The 19913-nt window shown below is 37.7% G+C and overlaps 1 protein-coding gene across 3 annotated transcripts in view; it reads left to right on the top strand.

Moving 5' to 3' along the window:
• STEAP4 (STEAP4 metalloreductase) overlaps positions 1-19653 on the top strand; it is a 45458-nt gene extending 25805 nt beyond the window's left edge. For 2 of the 3 annotated variants that reach the window (XM_081533920.1, XM_081533919.1), the window contains 4 exons: positions 11266-11723; positions 12348-12875; positions 14144-14308; positions 16368-19653. In XM_081533920.1, the coding sequence (XP_081390046.1) occupies positions 11268-11723; positions 12348-12875; positions 14144-14308; positions 16368-16631 (1413 nt within the window). In that variant the 5' untranslated portion in view covers positions 11266-11267 and the 3' untranslated portion in view covers positions 16632-19653. The remainder of the gene's footprint in view (positions 1-11265; positions 11724-12347; positions 12876-14143; positions 14309-16367) is intronic. The other variant, XM_081533921.1, reaches the window with a different exon arrangement.
• Positions 19654-19913: the final 260 nt, after the last annotated feature.

The following is a 19913-nucleotide window of genomic DNA, read 5'->3' as shown; positions in this document are numbered from 1 at the left end:
TAATAAATTTGTAACTATAATACTTTGGAGTTTAATTCATTTTAAAGAGTGACATAATGCAATTAAGGCATTTAACTGAGGTCATGAAAGTTGGAATATTGAATTGTTAAAGGTTTTAATTAGTTTAACTTAAATAAAACACTTGAACCTTTCTTTTAATACCTGAAGGCATGGCATAAGAAATGAAGCCTACTGATTAGCTCAAAAGAGCTAAGTTACATTAAATCATTCTTATTGTAGAAATGGCTACTTCTTTTCCAGTACCCAAGTATTGATACTAAAGTGATTTCTTCATTATATTCAATAGCCCTGACATAGTATGGGATATGGGAGGCACTTGAGGAGAAAGCAATCAGCAAGTTGATAAATGATACATTGCAGCTAATAATGGTTATCCCAAACTAAGATCCTAAGCTCCTTTTTTAAAAAAATGCATGTCTGAATAATTCAAAAATATGTGTTTGGGAATGATGACACACAAAGAGGTCCTGGTATCTATCTTCCTAAGAGAGCCAAGAGTCGAGCAATATCAGACTTATAGCCCAAATCGTGTTAACTCTATGTATGGGGTTGAAAGGACCTGGGACCTTTGCTGGGGTAGAGGGACCCACATGGATTCTGTTTTCATTAAGAACCTATGAGCCTGAGACTCACTAGAAGAGGGGGAGAGGCTCTAAGGAAAGAGGTTTTAAGGCTTAAAGTCTGGAGTCAGGGTTGAGAAAGCGTATCATCCTGTCAGTCTAACTATTTTCCCACTTCCATGGTCCCAGGCAGAGTCTTGGAGAGAAGAAGATGAGAGATGGAGAAGGAGCCAGTGTGTGCCGGTAAATGGCTCTCGAAGGAAAAAAGACATCCTAAATAGGAGCACTTGCTGATTTCTATAGCACGAAATCTCCAAAGTTGGCTGATTTCAAACTTTCAGCTGGCAAGCCAGCTCCAGCCACACCACACCACTAAAAAGAGCTGCGATTAAAAATCTAGGAATTAAAAAGGAGGAGCTGTTTCACTAAAATATATTTAACAACCAGCAGTGCTGTCAGGCTTGTATATCAGAGTATAACATGAGAAGGGGAAAGGAGCTTCAAGAGCACTTTCTTTCCTGGGGTAAGAAATGGAGCAGCTGCAAGGCCAGATCATTCCATACAGCTCGAGCTCATGGAGTCTTGGCAAATATTAGCAGTACTCTGGCCATTGGGAATCTTTGCCTCCAAAGCCAAATCAAAACTGAAAGAAAATGGGCCAAAAGAAGATGAAGGAGACTATATAAAGGATATATAAAGCACCCCCAGGAGATTTCTAAACATTGTAAGGAGATGCTTTGCAGCAGATTGGCTTACACCATCAGCAGGGTGAAAGGGAGAGAGGGAAACAGGATCAGAGCCACAGGTTGGCAGTAATCAATATTCAGATAATTCCCAGTGGCCTCAAGGTGAGGATAAATGACTATTTATAGGAAATTTATTTAAACAAAGTTAATTCTGAAATGATCGAATAAATTCCTAAATGTTTCTGACTACAGCAATCCTAGAAAAGCAAAATCCACTAATTGACAGTAAATATTAAGTGGGTTTTCACAATCACCAAATTAACCAATAAGCAAGTGGTCAGGTATTAACAGTATGTAAAAGTCAAATGCCACCAAGTCAGTGAGATAGAGTTGTTTTCCTGATGGTGAATTGAGGTGAATGACAGATCTATAAGAAGTTGTTCAGAATTTAGTATGTAAATAGAGGTCAAGGTAAATTAACTTAGACATGACTGAACCCCTGACCTTTCTGTCATGAGCTCCAGCTTTAATCAAATGAACTAACCAGCCTAGCGGAGAAGGCAATGGCGACCCACTCCAGTACTCTTGCCTGGAAAATCCTATGGACGGAGGAGCCTGGTAGCCTGCAGTCCATGGGGTCGCAAAGAGTCGGACACGACTGAGCGACTTCACTTTCACTTTTCACTTTCATGCATTGGAGAAGGAAATGACAACCCACTCCAGTGTTCTTGCCTGGAGAATCCCAGGGACGGCTGAGCCTGGTGGGCTGCCATCTATGGGGTCGCACAGAGTCAGACACGACTGAAGTTACTTAGCAGCAGCAGCAGCAACCAGCCTAGACAGGGGCTAATGAACCTACATGATAAAATTCTTGGTCAGGGAATCGTAAAACAATCTTCATTTATCTTGACAGATGCAACTGGAATCTAAATGTGAAAACACATATTAGAAAGATCTTTAATTGGATCAGAATTTCACCAAACAACTAATATTAAAAATAAAGTTTCATCTAAAGTATAATTCAAATAGGTAATACAGAGCTGCGTCACATTGCTCTCCTGATAATTCATTGGATGGTAGTGAAATGTTACTGACAGAATCATTTTAGCTGCAGCATGTCATAGCTAGTTTTACTTACTAGCAATCCACGTGGATATTTATCCCCATAGAACTTCAACATAAAAGTTTTATATTTAGTTATGTTCTTGTTACTTGATCAAGTTGTACAACTTGATTTGTTTCCTTTTGTGTCATTCAATTGGATAGCATAAAAACTAATCATCAGTAAATTAGGGTGCTATGAGATATGTAACATTTTCTCCCAAAACAATTGAAATAATTAGTTTTAATAATTAATAATTAAATAATAATTATTTAATTATTCAATAATAATTAGCTCATTACAAATATGTTGTCAATTTATGTAGGGCTTTCAGAGTGAAATTCAGAAGGAATAATAAAACAGAAGGAAGGACTAAGAAAAATCCCTGTTTACAGGAATCAAATTAAAATGAAAAATCCTGCCACAGCGTATGGAGTTTTAAAGTGTTATTTGTATTCTGACTCTCTGGGAGGTGCCAAGCCAGATCACTGGACTTGAGAACAGTAACCCTGAAGGAGGGGAGATGGGTGTCTGGAGAAGATAATGTAGGAGGAATTCAAAACCTTGTGTGAAAACTCAGTTCAGAATTCAAAGCTGAATTCTCAAAGGGAGAGAAGGATAGAATGTCTTTAATACTGGTTCCATCCAAATGTAACCAGGATGTTGTATGGCACCAAAGGAGAGATGCTATGGAAGAATGACTGTAGTAGATTCATGGCTGGATTTGATCAAATTATAACTTGTGGCTCATGGAAGACAACTCATTAAAGTTTCCTTAAGGAACTTACAGGGCAAAGCCTACCAAGTGTTGTGTCTGGCATCCCTTGATCCTCTCTCTTGGAGTGCCTGAACACTCTTCAGTTACCATAAAAATAGGAATTCTAGGTTATCAATTATACCCAGCCAATTATTACTTAGAGGAAGAAATTTTAAAGCAAGTGAAATGTTTCTGCAGCCCCTTATAAGCTCATCCATAGCCTGTTCTCCCTCTGCCTTTACCCTCCCCATCTCTCTCCAAAAAATATATCCTTATCTTTTCCCACTTTCAGTGGTTCTCAGCTCTGGATGCTCTTGAGAACTCATTTGTTTGGTTTATTTTTTACAAAAAAATACAGATTCCTGGGCCCAATCTCAGAACAATTGATTCAGAATCTCAGGTGGTGGTACCTGAGCATTTAATAGCATTGATATTTTAAGTAAAAGCATTTAAAACATGCAAATTTTGTAATTCTGTCCCAACATTTCCAAACAAGACATTGAGATAGCAAATAAGCAAATGAAGAAGTCCGTACCATGGACTGAACACTAAAAAAGAACAAACTATTTACACATGCACTAGCTTGGATTGATCTTAAGGGCATTATGCTAAATGAAAAAAAAAAAGAGCCAGTTTGAAAATATTTCCTTTTGTGTGGTTTCACTTACATAAAATTCTCAAAATGATAAAATTATAGAGTAAAGATTAATGACTTTCAGAGGTGGGAGAGGTGGCAGAGAGGGGGTCAAGTATGACTATAAAGGGGGTAGTAATGGAATAGCTCTGCATCTTGCTTGCGGTAGTGGCCACATGAAACTACACACGAGATGAAACAGCACAGAGCAACACAGCCAATGTGCTGGTGTCAGCTTCCCAGTTTTGATGTTGTCCTCTAGCTATGTAAAAGGTAAGTGTTGGAGGAAATGGTAAGGGATGCACAAGAAAATCCCATGGATGGAGGCGCCTGGTAGGCTGCAGTCCATGGGGTCACGAAGAGTCGGACACGGCTGAGTGACTTCACTTTCACTTTTCCCTTTCATGCATTGAAGAAGGAAATGGCAACCCACTCCAGTGTTCTTGCCTGGAGAATCCCAGGGACGGCTGAGCCTGGTGGGCTGCCGTCTATGGGGTCGCACAGAGTCGGACACGACTGAAGCAACTTAGCAGCACAAGAACCTCTTGTACACTCTTGAAACTTCCTGTGAATCTATCATTGCTCTCAATAAAAAGGCTTCTTTACTAATACCATTGATTTGTTAAATATAATCATTTAAAATATGAAATTTTTGTATCCTCTTTGGACATTTCCAAATTCTTAATACTCTAGAATCCTTTAAAACTGACTCTACATGACCCACATCAGTGCCCCCCTCATCACACACACATAGGTGCACACACACACACACACATTCATGCCTCTTAATGGTGGCTTCTCCCATGGCCCGTACAGTTGTCTCTGCCACCTTTGCATTTGCATCATTGGTTGCCAATCTCTAATGTATATAAACACTCTTGTGGGTTTCCTTTACCTGTCTTGGCCTCCCTCTATGGGAAATGCTTCCAGAGGAGGCAAGGTGAAGTTGCTCAGTTGTGTCCAACTCTTCGCAGCCCCATGGACTGTAGCCTTCCAGGCTTTTCCATCCATGGTATTTGCCAGGCAACAGTACTAGAGTAGGTTGCCATTTCCATCTCCAGGGGATCTTCCCAACCCAGGGATTGAACCTGGGTCTCGCACACTGCAGGCAGACTCTTTACCATCTGAGCCACCAGGGAAGCCAAAACCAGGAGATTTTCCAAACCAGGGGGTAATCTTGTTTTCCTTCCTGTTATGTAACTGAGGTTTGCAAAGAGCTGAAGGAAGGAGATCACTATGCCATAATTTAGCCATAACTAAGTTACCCCAACTTTCCCTTAATAACTCTGCTTCCTGTTTACCACCCTCCTTATTTTCTTTATTCCCTCCATCCTACATCTGTGAATAAAAGAGGACTAGGAAAGTTTGTTTGTTTGTTTGTTTCCCCAAGTCTTTAAACAAGAAGCCTTACTACCTTCATAAATCCATGTTTATAAATGGGAGTTATTTTGAATTACAAATAGTCTGAAATGGGTATAACTTCCTTCTTTACCTAGTACTTCCTATAAAATACACCCTTAATGAGATCTCCCTTGCGGTTTAGAGTATGCATACATCTCATTTTCATGAACTCCTATCATTAGGATATTTGTTTCAAGAGTGTGGAATCAAATTCTTCCAAAAAATTAATTAACATTTTATTTTTACATCTATTTCATCATCCTACTTATGGTAACCTTAGATCTGATCATTTTTCTTGTATCATAAAAACATAATAATAATAATCAAAATATTGTATTACCCTGGGTTGATTTGCAAGCAGAGCCTGTGATGAAGGTTTGCATGCAGATAGTTTATTACAGAAGTGATTGCAAGGAGAAGGAATGAGGGTCAAGGGGCTTAAAACAGGGAACAAGGGAAAGACAGGACAAGAGCCCATTAACTTGACCACTGTTACAGATGAATGAGGGTTTCCCACATGGTGCTAGTGGTAAGAATCCCCATGCCAATGCAGGAGACATAAGAGATGTGGGTTTGATCCCTGGGTCAGGAAGATTCCCTGGAGGAGGAAATGGCAACCCACTCTATCCAGGATTCTTGCCTGGAGAATTCCCATGGGCAGGGGAGCCAAGCAGGCTATAGCCCATGGGGTTGCAAAGAGTCAGACACGACTGAGGTGACAGCACACACACAGACGAGTGGTGTTCTGTTGCTCTGGGACTCCCAAAGAAGCCTTATGAAATGTGTCAGAACTGTGTTCCAAACAATGAGAAGGGAAGCCCTTATCCACGGAGTCCTGTCCCCTACTGGCCTCTGATGGGGCCATGGGTTGTACATGTCTGAGTGCCAAGCAGGTACAGATTTCAGAGAAGCCCAGAACAAAGATCAAGAGATAAAAGATCTAAAGCCCCAAAGTAAGCTTCTGTTAGGCAGTGGAAACAGAGTAGAGCTCAGTTATTGCCCAGTGAGTAGAAGTAGAACCAGGAGGATTTGAAGGGCAACTCAAGATGTATGCAACACAATTATCAACCTTAAAACTTCTATAATTTAATACAGAGTGACTAACTGCCCAATGGAATAACTATATTTCTTTCTATTAACTCCATCAGTAATATTTTAATATCTCCTTATTGTTTCTGTATCCTCAATTTGCCCAGGGATGTCTCTGAAGATTTAAGAGTGAAAATAAATGTTAATGGTTGGGGTAACAGCCCAAGTGTGTTATACTGGATTTCCAGCTGCATTTTAAGAGGGAAATATTAAAATTTGAAAGAATTACAAATGAGGGAAATTCACACTTGAGCTGTTTTTACATCTATGTTTTGATAAATTCTTATGTGCTGAAGCCATTTCACACATGGTTTTACTTATAAGAAATAAGTGGGGAAAGGGCTTCCCAGGTGGCTCAGTGGTAAATAATCCACCTGCAGTGTAGGGGATGCAGTTTTGATCCCTGGGTCAGGAAGATCTCTTGGAGAAGGAAGTAGCAACCCACTCCAGTATTCACACCTGGGAAATCCTATGGAAAAAGGAGCCTAGTGGGCTATTGTCCATGGGGTCATAAAAGAGTTAGACACAACTCTGAGACTAAATAACAACAAGTAGGGAAAACAGACGTTTCTTAAAAATTACTGAATGTTATTTCAAATAAATTTGATATATGTCCAATAATCACACTTATAGAAGCATAATGAACCCTAAATGTATAGAATTTACATAAAGACTACATTAATTAGATCATTAATAGATAGACTAATTAGATTAAATTATAGCATATTAAATATTCTCTTAAGAATAGCCAGCTTATTGAGTATTTATCATGTCTCAAGAATTGTTCTAGGATACATTAATTCATCTGGCCCTTACAATGTCTCTGAAATAGGTACCATAGAGCTCTCATTTCAAAGATAACGTAACTAAAACACAAAGAGCTTGAGTAATTTGCCCAAGGTCACACACTAGTAAGTAGAGAACAAAATACTAGTATAGTGTAATTAATATCTTCAGTGTTTTTTACGTTTACAAAAGTTTAGAATAGATGCATGTGGGGGCCACATGACCAAAATAAAGTCTGGACTCTCTCTCTCTGCAATGATTAAGATGATCCAAACGAGAATATGTCAATAAAGACATCATCCATCGCACTGCAGGACACCAGCAACTTTGTCAAATCTGTATTTTGCTTGCAAATGTTCATTCCAATATAAAAGAGAGAAAAATAATATATTAGGACAAATAACGAAAAAAAGTTATAGGACAGACAGGCACACTGGCATTCTTTCAATACACTTACAAACCAGTTCCACAAAGTAAAAAATTAAGGCATCATTCAGCAGTTTGAGGGTGTGAGTTATAACAACTAATTGTTAACTGATTAGAAATATAATATAAATTGCTACACTAGTTTGCATTTGAAGATGCTGCTAAGAGTTTTTCAAAGGCATAGCTGTGGTTCCATATGATAGGCTCTGATCATCTCCAGGTGCTTTCCCATATAAAGTCACACCCTTCTCTGACATAGTTCAGGATATCAGTCATCGGCTAGTTTATAAAATGATTCAGTTGTTGTGGTTAATTCAATTATTCAAAGAGTTTCTGTGGAAGTATAGAGAAGTCTTGTATGTCTCATCCCTTTTCTCTATAACTTCTGACTACTTATTAAAGTCTGAATGATCTGCCTGTGATATAGATATTAATACACACCTTCAGATAAGCTCAGGTAAGAATTCCTTTTTTCTAATTTGAAAAGATACATGCATTCTCACAGAAGCACTATTTACAATAGACAAGACAAGGAAAAAACCTAAATGTCCATCAAGAGATGAATGGATAAAGAAGACATGGTACATATAAACACTGGAATATTAGCCAGTCATTAAAAAAGAATGAAATAATTTAATTCAGATGCACTGAAATAAAGAAACAATGAAAAAAAAACGAATGAAATAATGCAACATGGATGGACCGGCATGCTAAGTCGCTTCAGTAGGGTCCAACTCTTTTTCCCCCTGTGGACCGTAGCTGGCCAGGCTCCCCTGACCATGAGATTCTCCAAGCAAGAACACTGGAGTGGGCTGCCATGCCCTCCTCCAAAGGATCTTCCTGACCAGAAATCAAACACATCTCTTATGTCTCTTGCATTGTCAGGCAAGTTCTTTACCACTAGCACCACCTGAGAAGACCCCAAAGTAATTTAGATAAAGACAAATGTCATATGGTATCACATGTGGAATCTTTTAAAAATGATACAAATAAACTTACTTACAAAAAAGAAATAGACTCACATATGTAGAAAACAAAAGTGATGGTTATCAAAGTGAAGGAGTAGTAGGGAGGGGAGATAAATTAGGAGTTTGGGGTTAACATATAAACACTAATATATATATATATATATAAAATAGATAAACAAAGACTGACTGTATAGCACAGGGAACTATATTCAACATCTTGTAAGAACCTATAATGAAAAAGAATATGGAAAAGAATATATATATATTTGCTATACCCTGAAACTAACACAACATTGGGAATTAACTATGCTTGGATAAAAACAAACAAAAACAAACAAATTCAGGTATTTTCCATAGGCTAAAATGGAAAGCGCAAATTTGTGAACCTCTTTTAAAAAGGTGAAAGCTTCATATGCTCTGCAATCTGCATGAAATTCACCATGTCGGAAATGAATAGTGATTAGGTCTGGTTTGAAATTCCACATCAAATTCATGGAGTTTTACTTTAAATCCATTTGGGTGAAAGAAGTAATGTCCTTAATACCTTCCCCCCTCCACCAACTTCTCTCTCTCTTTACTCCTCCCTTCCTCCCAGTGTTCACTCTGTTCTCATTCAGCTTCCTCTTCATCATGCACCTCTCACTGTGCCTGACACAGGGCAAACTGCAGCTAACAACTCCAACGATCCACCCCTCCAATATCATCCCACAAATATTTATCAAGAAGTGTCTGGTCCATCACAGTCAGTGCTCTTTTTAGCACTGAGGATGCATCACTGAACACAAGAGACTACCATCCACACCCCATCCCTGAAAAAAACAGATTAACTAAAAGCTTACACTATATGCTAAATATTGGGAAAAGAAATTTTTTGAGAAAATTCAGTATCGAAATAAGAAATAATATTCTTTGAAAATGGAGAGAGTATCCTAGATGGTTTTATTAGATCATAAAAACTTCAAGAAGTTTAATTTTATTATTAATTTAAATTTCAAAATCTTAAAAAGCAACACAGTCAGATGGTTTATAACTTTGTATCAGTTTAGTTTTGTCCCGCATTTCTTTTACATTGGGTAAGATTAAGAAATCTTTTACTATATTGAAGTCATAAAGTTTATAACCTTTCCCCTCTAAGGTTATAAAAGAATTCTCTATGGCCTCTTACAGTTCTATTATAGGTCCATTTCTTTAAAATATATATATATATTTTTCAAGCCTTAATATATTTTAAATTTACCTTGGGGAAGAGTGTGAGTATAGATTAAACTTTTTCTTCCAATTGGTTATTTAGTTGTCATAATATTAGCTACTGAATAAGCCATCTTTTCCTCATCGACTTGAGATGCTCATCTTTATCATATAAATTTAGGTTCATTTCTCTTTTTTTTTTTACTCTATTCCACTGAACATTTGTTATTCCTGTGACAGTGGCATATTTTAGATTTAAAATATTTAAATATTTAATAGAACTGGTCCTCTATTTATTAGAATAGAATTAGCCAACTTTTCAGAATGTATAGATTAAAACAGAGAAAACTGACATTTTTGTGAAGCTGAGGCTACCCACCCAGAGACATGCTGTACATTTCCATTTACATGAATCTTCTGAGTCTTAGGGGAATTTTAAATTTTTCTTCATTTGGATCTTGTACATATCTTGTGTGTGTGCATGCTCAGTCACCAAGTCATGTCTGACTCTTTATGACCCCATGGACTCTAGCCCACCAGGCTCCTCTGTCCGTGGGATTTCCCAGGCAAGAACACTGGAGTGAGTTGCAATTTCCTTCTCCAGGGGATCTTCCCGATATGTACCCTGTATCTTAAGTTCATCCTTAAATACTATCTCTATTGCAGCCATAAATAGGGCCTTTTCTTCTATTAAATCTTCAAACTGGTTTATTTTTCTCATATTAGAAGAGTATTGATATTAATTGAGTGCCCAGACAAGATATTGAATTGCTTTTATGTGTACAGCACTTTTTCAATTGACTTTTGAGTTTTCCAAGATTACAGTTTTATTGTCTGCAACCCCTTTTGAATTTCTATACCTCTAATTTCTTTATCCAGTACAATTATGTTAGCTAGAATCCAAACAATAATATAAGATATATATATTATCTGGTTTATGACTTTATTAGGAATATTTCTAGTGATTCTCTTTAAAGTATGAAACTAGATTTTTGGTTGAGAAAGATACTTTGTATGTTAAGGAAACCTATTTGTTCCTTTTTAAATAAAAATAAAGAAACAATGTCAAATTTTAATGTAGGTCCACTTAGCATACATAAATATGGTCATATTTTTCTCTTTAATCTTCTAATATGGTGTATTCTAATAATAGATTTTCTCATATTGAATTTATAGAACTAATATTTACATTTTTAGAATACTCCTATCTGATCCAAGTGCACTGTCTTTTAACAGGCCACCAGATACTGTTGGTTAATTTGGGATTTTGCATCACTAAACATAAATAAATTGGTCTATAATTTCCATGTTAGTGCATTCTTTGTCAGATTTCGCTCTTGAGAACTTTGGGAACTGTAAGTACTCAATAATGCAGTATCATTGTGATATATGTCCACAGTTTAAGACCGCAACTGGCAAATGTCTTGGATTTTCACTGCATTTCTTTATCCAATACAAGATTTTGTTCAATAAGACATATGAGAATATATGAGACAGATTTTACTCCTTCCAAACTTTGTAGGGAATGTGCTTGAGATAATTCATCAGAAGATTCAAACATCACTCAATCACTGTTTCCTTGATATAATTTTCATTCCTTTTTACAAGAACATTCATATTTTGTTTGGGTATCTGATTGTCTTTCAGTTATGGAGAAAACTTCTACAGATGCATTTCCTCTCACTATGCATTCTTCAGAAAAGCAAGAGACTGTATGCATTTTTGGAACTGGAGATTTTGGAAGATCATTGGGACTTAAAATGCTCCAGTGTGGTTATTCTATTGTTTTTGGAAGTCGAACCCCCCGGATGTCCAGCCTGCTGCCCAATGGTGCAGAGGTCATGAGCTACTCTGATGCGGCCCAGAAATCTGACATTATAATCATAGCAATACACAGGGAACATTATGATTTTCTCACAGAATTAACTGAGGTTCTCAATGGGAAGATATTGGTCGACGTCAGCAACAACCTCAAAATCAATCAGTATCCAGAGTCAAATGCAGAGTACCTTGCTCAGTTGGTGCCGAGAACCCACGTGGTAAAAGCATTTAACACCATCTCAGCCTGGGCTCTCCAGTCAGGGGCACTGGATGCAAGTCGGCAGGTAAGATTACAAGATAGATTTACACTCCATCTTTAAAAAGTAAATGTCTTAATATGCACTTACCTCAAAGATTCCAAAACATAATTCCAAAGGAAAATATTTTGTTTTGCTAATATGTGCCATGAATAGCTTTCTTAGGTTTGATGAAGTAGGGTAACCAATTTTAGTGATTTATTTCCCATCATCTATACCCTGAGCTTTCAGCTTGATAGAACCCAATGGTGTCAACCTTTAGAGGCCTCCTGTCAGTACTAGAAAAAAATACCACTAAATTGTTGATGGATATCCTTTCCACTCCCATTACTTTGTATGAAATGGGTTCCATTTATTCATCAAGATTAAAAGCAATCCTTAAGTGATATGGCACCCACAAATACAGAAGAGAACTCAAGTTGTCTGCACTGCAGAAAACCAAGTCCAATCATATCAATGCCATATGCCTAAAGCCACTCTCAACTTAAAATCCTGGTACTTAACTACCCAACACACATGTGCAAGTCTAAACCACTATCTGGTTAAATATGTTCACTCTACAGCCTTATTTCAGAAGCAGTTAACTACTATATAATACTGTCCTCCATTACTAAAGAAAGAATAAATACAAAATTAATTATTTTAACCCAGGTGTTTATCTGTGGAAATGACAGCAAAGCCAAACAAAGAGTGATGGATGTCGTTCTAAGTCTCGGACTTACTCCACTGGATAAAGGATCTCTCGTGGCAGCCAATGAAATTGAAAACTACCCGCTACAACTATTTCCAATGTGGAAGTTCCCCTTCTATTTGTCTTCTGTTCTGTGTGTCTTCTTCTTTTTCTACTGTGTAATAAGAGAAGTAATCTACCCTTATGTTTATGAAAAAAGAGACAGGACATTCCGTCTGCCTATTTCTATTCCAAATCGTGTCTTTCCAATAGCAGCACTCACACTGCTCGCCTTGGTTTACCTCCCTGGTGTTATTGCTGCCATTCTGCAGCTGTACCGAGGTACAAAATACCGCCGATTCCCAGACTGGCTTGACCACTGGATGCTTTGCAGAAAACAGCTTGGCTTGATAGCACTGGGATTTGCCTTCCTTCATGTCCTCTACACACTTGTGATCCCTATTCGTTATTATGTACGATGGACAATTAGCAACAGAACCGCTACCCAGGTAAATCTCTACTCATTTGTATTCTCCTATTTTTAAATCAAAGAGCAATCTTGCTACATCATATTCCATTTCATAATTATAGAAAATCACTCTTCTAAACATCTTTATTTTTTAAAGCAGCTACAATTAGACACTTCATGTTTGTCTTGGGGAGTTTGTTGTTTTACTTCGGTTTTTTAACAAATCCTGTTGAAATCTCATATAACTATTGAAGAGTCAAAGTTAGACTCCCAGGTTCACTTGGATCCATATCTGTATTCTCAGGATTCATTGGTACAAAGTAACAGATGTGAGGGCTCAGGAAAACCTAATGAACCTACCTGAGTTACTTCAATAAATGGAAGCCAAAATTTAAAGTTTCTATTTTTATGCATGCTACTTTCTTTTGGAAGTCAAAACCAACCATCTTATAAGTGAAGGGGCTGTCCAAACATGAATCAGAGGAATGTAAACAAATTTACAAAAGGGTGTTTATAACTCCGTTAATGTTTGTCTTGTGGGATGCCATCCTCAATGACGAGAAAACTAAACAATTCTGAGCAAATGTCAAAAACTATACTCTGCACAGTCAAAATATTCAGAGAGAAACAGCTCAGGGAGTCTTAAAGCAGTCCCGGAAAAAGTTCTGTACATCAGTTCTGGTTTGGAAATAATTGGTTTTGATCAATCCTACTGCAGTCTCAAAGTTTATTTCAGTAACTCATTGACGGTGTATCTGTGAGATTTCTCTACATTATTTCCATAACAAATACATAGCATGTTCTTGGGTAATGATCATGTTACATGAGCTAGATTTCTCTCAAGATGTGTTACAACAGACCTGAAACTACATTACCAAAAAAAAAAAAACAGAAAAGAACTCAAACTTCACGTGTGTGAATAATCAGCATATAAAGCAGGAAAACAGAACCCTGATGTAATCATTTGAGAACATCAATTTTTGCTTGGGGAACAAGAAGCCATATGGTTAAGAACGTTTAAGTAAATGTTTATTTTGTTTTAGGATTTACAGGGTCAATTAAAATCCTCTATACAATTTCTGGAGTCAACTATCATAGAAAAGTCCCAATAGAAACAATTACTTTTTCTATCAAAAAACATAATATCTAAGTGTATTTTTCTAAGTGTAATTATTTTCAGTGACTCTTCAAAAATGTTATACAACTTGCGTTAAGCAAAGAAATGATGCAGAGGTATTTTTTCATTATGTTAAGTTTGGGAAGTTTGTAAAAAATGAAATTTTTAAAAATTGCTTCTAACTATTTTAGGCAATAACCAAGAAAGAAAATCCATTTAGTACCACTACCTCCTGGCTCAGTGATTCATATGTCGCTTTGGGAATGCTTGGATTTTTCCTGTTTGTACTCTTGGGAATCACTTCCTTGCCATCAGTTAGCAACATGCTCAACTGGAGAGAGTTCCGATTTGTCCAGGTAAAAGGACTTCATGATTTAATCTACTTTGAGTGCAAAATGATTTTGAGTTTACAAATATTCTGATTTTTCTCTCATACCTGCATAACTTTTCATTTTGCTCCATCAGTTCCCTAGCAATCACATAAAAATAGCAACTGAAACAAGTTCAGATTAGAAAAGCTAAACTCTGGAATGCAAAGGCAGATTCCATAATGGTTTGATTTCCTAGCAGGACAAGATTCCTGACCACTCCCAGAGACACAGCTAAGAGTACAGAGTGAAAAGCACCAACTAGTATTGAACCCTGTGTATGGAGATATACTAGGCGCAAGGCAGAAAGAAACCCAAACACAAAATTTCTACTTCTGAAAATCAACTTTAGAATACGGACTTATGGGTATAAAACTTTCTATGTTAGCCTGTCATCATACCAGATTCAGTGCTGGTCTGTAAGATGGAAAATCAGTGTTTCCACACATCAACCACCAGATACGTCATTAAAGGCAGTTAGTAAATAATCTTGTAGACCAGGGGTCTTCAAAGTGTGGCACCTGGACCACCAGCAGCAGCAGCATCGCCTAGGATCATGTTAGATATAAATTCTCATGCCCCACCCCTACCAAACTGAACCAGAAACTCTGGAGGTATTGAGGCAGGAGTTAGATGGGCCTCAAGTTGAACAATTTCTCCCCTGTGGACGAAAACCCCATAATAGGAAAAACTCCATAAAAGCAGGATGATGGAGGAGGCTGTGCCCTGCCCCGATACAAAATTTTAAAAAAACACATATTCCTCATTCTTGAAGTTAAGGAGACCTCCCTGACTACATGTGCACAGAAAGGCTTCTTGGAGGTAAAAAATGGAGGAGGTGACACCTCATAGTAAGTGATGTCAACTACCCATGAGCCTCTTCACTATTCACTAGACTCCATCTTGGCAAAGAGATGAGCTTCCACACAAGAAAGGATCCTGAGATATACCAAATATGACCTCAGGACCAAACAAATCAAAATGATTGGCCAAAGGAAACCCAGAAGAAATGATCCATAAACGTAATTCAAACTGCCATGCAAGGGTGACTCAGCAACTCTCTCTCTCTCTGAGCCTGCCCATGTGTCTACCCACACATACTATACTCTTTTCCTCCTAATAAACACTTTGCTTGCTTCACTACTTTTTGTCTTTGTGGGAATTCTTTTCTGCAAAACCAAAGAGTCAGGGTCTTGTCGCTGACCACTGGTCTAGTGGCTAGGATTTGGTGCTCTCACCACCTCGACCTGTCCTCAGTCTCTGGCTGCGAACTGAAGCCCAGCTTCGAGTTGCTGCAGGCTGAAGTCATCCAAGATCATCCAAGTCCAGTAAGGCCCAGCAGTTGGTTTGTTTTCACAAGCCCTCTGGGTGATTCTGAGGCATATTCCTTGAGAACTAGTGTAACAGAATAGACCGTTAGTAACGGAAGTCAGAATTGCACTTTATAGAACTGTTTGAATTCAAAAGTCTTACAGTTTCTCCCAGGGACCAAATGCAGTCGACATTTTCTCATGTTTATACCTTTATTCAAGACATTAAGACAGAAATAAACATTGGGCTTTGTATGTAGGCCTAAACAAACAACCAACAGGAAGTAAAGTTTGCTAACCACTGTTTACTGTGATACAATTCAGCTAGTATCTGCTTTTAGTCAGCAACATACACTAATGTGGTATTTCTTGAGGACATACTGTGTTTTCTTCATCTCTGGCCTCCAGAAAAGATGATCCAGGAAACAGTGTTACCATTTAAAAAGAAGGTACATTACTTATTCAAATGAAAAGAATCTATTCCTGGGAACCTTTCTCATCCAGTTAGGTTAAGATGAAGCCACCAGGTCATTTGTAAGCAGTCTTTTCTTCTTTTTTTAAAATGATACAATGATCATCCTGAAAGAAAGTTTATGTTTTTTCAATTCTTGGCAGTGTTCTAAATACTACAGGTTTCAAAGGCTTGTGGCTTTGACAAATACCCTTCACTGACTCACAGTATTTCACGTGAAAATGTAAACAGTGTTAATGTACATGTTTTTGTTTCTTGTTTATAGTCCAAACTGGGTTATTTGACCCTGATCTTGTGCACAGCCCACACCCTGGTGTACGGTGGGAAGAGATTCCTCAACCCTTCAAACCTTGTGTGGTATCTCCCTTCAGCCTACGTGATTGCGCTGATCATCCCTTGCACAGTGCTGGTGACCAAGTTCATCCTCATCCTGCCATGTATAGACAAGACCCTCATGCGGATCCGCCAGGGTTGGGAAAGGAACCCGAAATACTCAGAATCGGCATTGAATGGAAAAACAGATATTTAAAGCAAAGTTCAATTCACCTGGACTTCTTAACCACGGTGTTGCATGTTTAGAGAAGAAAAATTAGTGCAGTGAAGAAAGTGTTTTTCTCCCACCATGGGCTGAAGTTTGTGAACAGAGAAAGAAATCATGCCTGACTTTGAGAAATGGGACACCATTTAATCTCAGGTCCATGTTGAGTCACTGCTGGTCTCTGCCTTTCCTTTTTCTGGAGGTGCGGAGCTGAATCGCCATTAGCTTTGTGGTTTCACAATAAGAAGCTTCTTTGCTGTGGGCAACATGCATGACCTAATGTCTTGCAAAATCCAGGGGAAGTACATACAGTTTGCTTCTCTGGTTCAAGGGCTAAGTAGAGTGAAAGAGAAAATACTAAGATGGTTACCTCTGATAAGGGCTTTATTAGATGTGTCTGAAAAAGAGGGCCAAGGAAGCAAAAGGAATGAGATTTTTAGCCTGGTGTTTGAAAGTGCAGGTGATTATAAATATTGCCATGGTAAATTCTGTAGTTACGTGTGATTTTTTATATTTTTTTTACCAACCTGGATATGTAGTGTGGGGAATTATTTTATAAAACAATAAAAATTTTACAAAAGATTAGAAATAATCATGGACTGGATATATGCAAACTTATACAGTTGTCATAAGATCGTTCCTCCACAAAGGAATAGGTATAGAAAAGATTGAGTTAAAAATGAAGGATATCCACTTGGATTTTCTCAATGTACCATAAGTGAAGAAGAGTCGATAAAAGCCCTTGTGCAAAAAGTTAAAAAATAAATAAATAAATTTTATAAGTTTGTGCTACATCAGGTTTACTATTACTTAGGTTTTGTGCTATGCTTTGTAAATAACATATTCCAAATTTGTTCAATATTAATCATCTATGAAATGAACTGCTAGTATAAAAAAGTAGCTTCTATAATTTGTCATAGTTTGTTATAAATTTAAGCAGTGAAATTAAATGAATAATGAAAGTGTAAATTGGACCAATACACAGATGAGAGAGAATTTTGAAGTCTTAGGCAGGAGAGGTATAAGCAGCAGTTTGTAATATGAAACTTGGTTCTCAGGTCCTAGCTGGAAGGCAGGATGTTTCTCTCTGCTCTTCTGTGATAATGAGGCCATTTCCAAGATGACCTTCAGCAGGAATAGCCTTCCTGGCTCATATATGGAGCAGAGAGGAGCCTTATGTATGACCTTTCCACAAGCCTAAATAACCAAAAGGCTTCGGATTTGACAATTTTCTGCCTGCCTCACACAGGCCATTTCTTTTACTTTTTACTTTCACTATCATATATTCTATATGACATTATACAAAATGATTATAATATATTAAAACATCACCCACAATCCAGAATATTTTTCTATAAAACTTTTTGAAAATAGTTCTACCTATACTGTATATTCAATTGTGTATCCTTCCTTTTTCACTTAATATATTGCGGCTTTGTTTGCTTACTTACATGCTATATGTATTGAATCAGTGGCTTCCTGATATTACATCAAATATGCATTTATTTTACCACTGCTGTAATTCAACATTTAGGTTATATCCATTTTTTACTAAAACAACATTTCAGAGGATACCTTAGCACTTATAACTTTTGTGTGTATTTTAAGTTACTTCTTCAGAATACTTGCGAAGAATTGGGATTAAAAGTTAAAAAACATTGAATATAACTGCCAAATTATTTCTGAAGTTAATACCATTGGCACCATATGAAGATGTTAGTTTCATTATACCCTTTAGTTCAGTTCAGTTCAGTCACTCAGTCATGTCTGACTCTTTGTGACCCCATGGACTGCAGCATGCCAGGCTTCCCTGTCCATCACCAACTCCCAGAGCTTACTCAAACTCATGTCCATCAAGTCAGTGATGCCATCCAACCATCTCATCCTCTGTTCTCCCTTTCTCCTCCAGCCTTCAATCTTTTCCATTATACCCTTACAGATTTTGTTTGTTTTTTTAAATTTCAGTTTGTGTTAATGAGAAGACACCCAGAATACATGCTCCATTAATTTATCCTTGATCTACTCAAGGATTCAAAAAAGCTTGTGACTTTGAGCATAGCTGTGCTATGTGGTGAAGACCCCAGGGCATCAGTGAGAAAGACAGGGCAACTGTCACTACTCATTCATTCTATTTTATGCAAAATAGCCAAGTGTTCTAGGGTTGGCCACTGCCTTTTGGCTAGAGAATTGGTTATCTAAAGGTTAAGCACTATTCAGGCTAATCTAAAGGAGACCTTTGGGGTTAACCATGTTCCTTCTTTGGTAAAAGAGCAATATTTTTACTGGCTATCTGGTTCATTACTAAGACTAGAAAATGCCACTCTTAGGTTAAACAAGGGGCTTCCCAGGTGGCTCAATGGGTAAAGAATCTACCTGCAGTACAAGAGACATAAGAGATGTAGGTTCAGTCCCTGGGTCAGGAAAATCCTCTGGGATTTAACATGGCAACCCACCCCAGCTTTAAAAAAAAAAAAAAAGCTTACCTAGAGCTTACCTACAGTAAAAAGGATTCTGCTTTTATAACCTAGTAAAAATGTTCTTCCTGGGTACTTCACAAAAGGCATCCAGGAAGCCAGACATTCCAGAGCATCCCTGGTGGTTTTGGCATCACAGTGCATTGCTGGGCATGACCCTCAGCCTCACCCACAAGGCTCCAAGCCCCACCAGCTGACCAGAGAAGCCAGTTCCCTCCTTTCACCCCTTCCAACATCCATTCCCAAGCCATCAAACCAACGTGCCCATCCTAACACAGCTGATTCCCCCAGTTTCCTTAAAGTGGAAAAGAGTTTGAAACAGAAATAGGTGTGTTGTGTGAACTACATTCTTTTTAATTGTTCCAAACTATTCTTCTACATTAAAAAAGTCAGACTAAACTTCCTCACTCCTCATATGTTTCCTGTATTCTAGGAACGTTTTTATTATATGATAGACCTTTTATTTTTGTATGTATTCCCCATATTAAGGGATGACTGCTTTTGGAAATGTGTACTCATTAAACATTGTTTTAAAAGTCTTTCTAGTTGTATAATCATTCTGGTGTTGACTCATCTGCTTTCCAAAAACAGTGACTTGAAGGTTTTGGATCACAGTAGTTCCAGCATCTGGAACTAAAAATAGTTCCTTTCAGGGATAAGGAAAAGGAGAGGAAGTATAGCAGTTGGAAAGCACGTTAGGGGATTTGCAGCTTCATGTGATACATGCCTACACTCGGCACATGTCGTATTCCAACATCCTGCATGTTTCAGTTTTTACCCTCAGAGAGGGAAAAAAGCA

Source organism: Giraffa tippelskirchi, chromosome 10 (genome assembly GCF_054371585.1).
Source record: "Giraffa tippelskirchi isolate mGirTip1 chromosome 10, T2T-mGirTip1v1.2.pri, whole genome shotgun sequence".
Taxonomy (NCBI): Eukaryota; Metazoa; Chordata; class Mammalia; order Artiodactyla; family Giraffidae; genus Giraffa; species Giraffa tippelskirchi.
The sequence above is the reverse complement of the archived record's forward strand: the minus strand, read 5'-3'. Positions and strand labels throughout refer to the sequence as shown.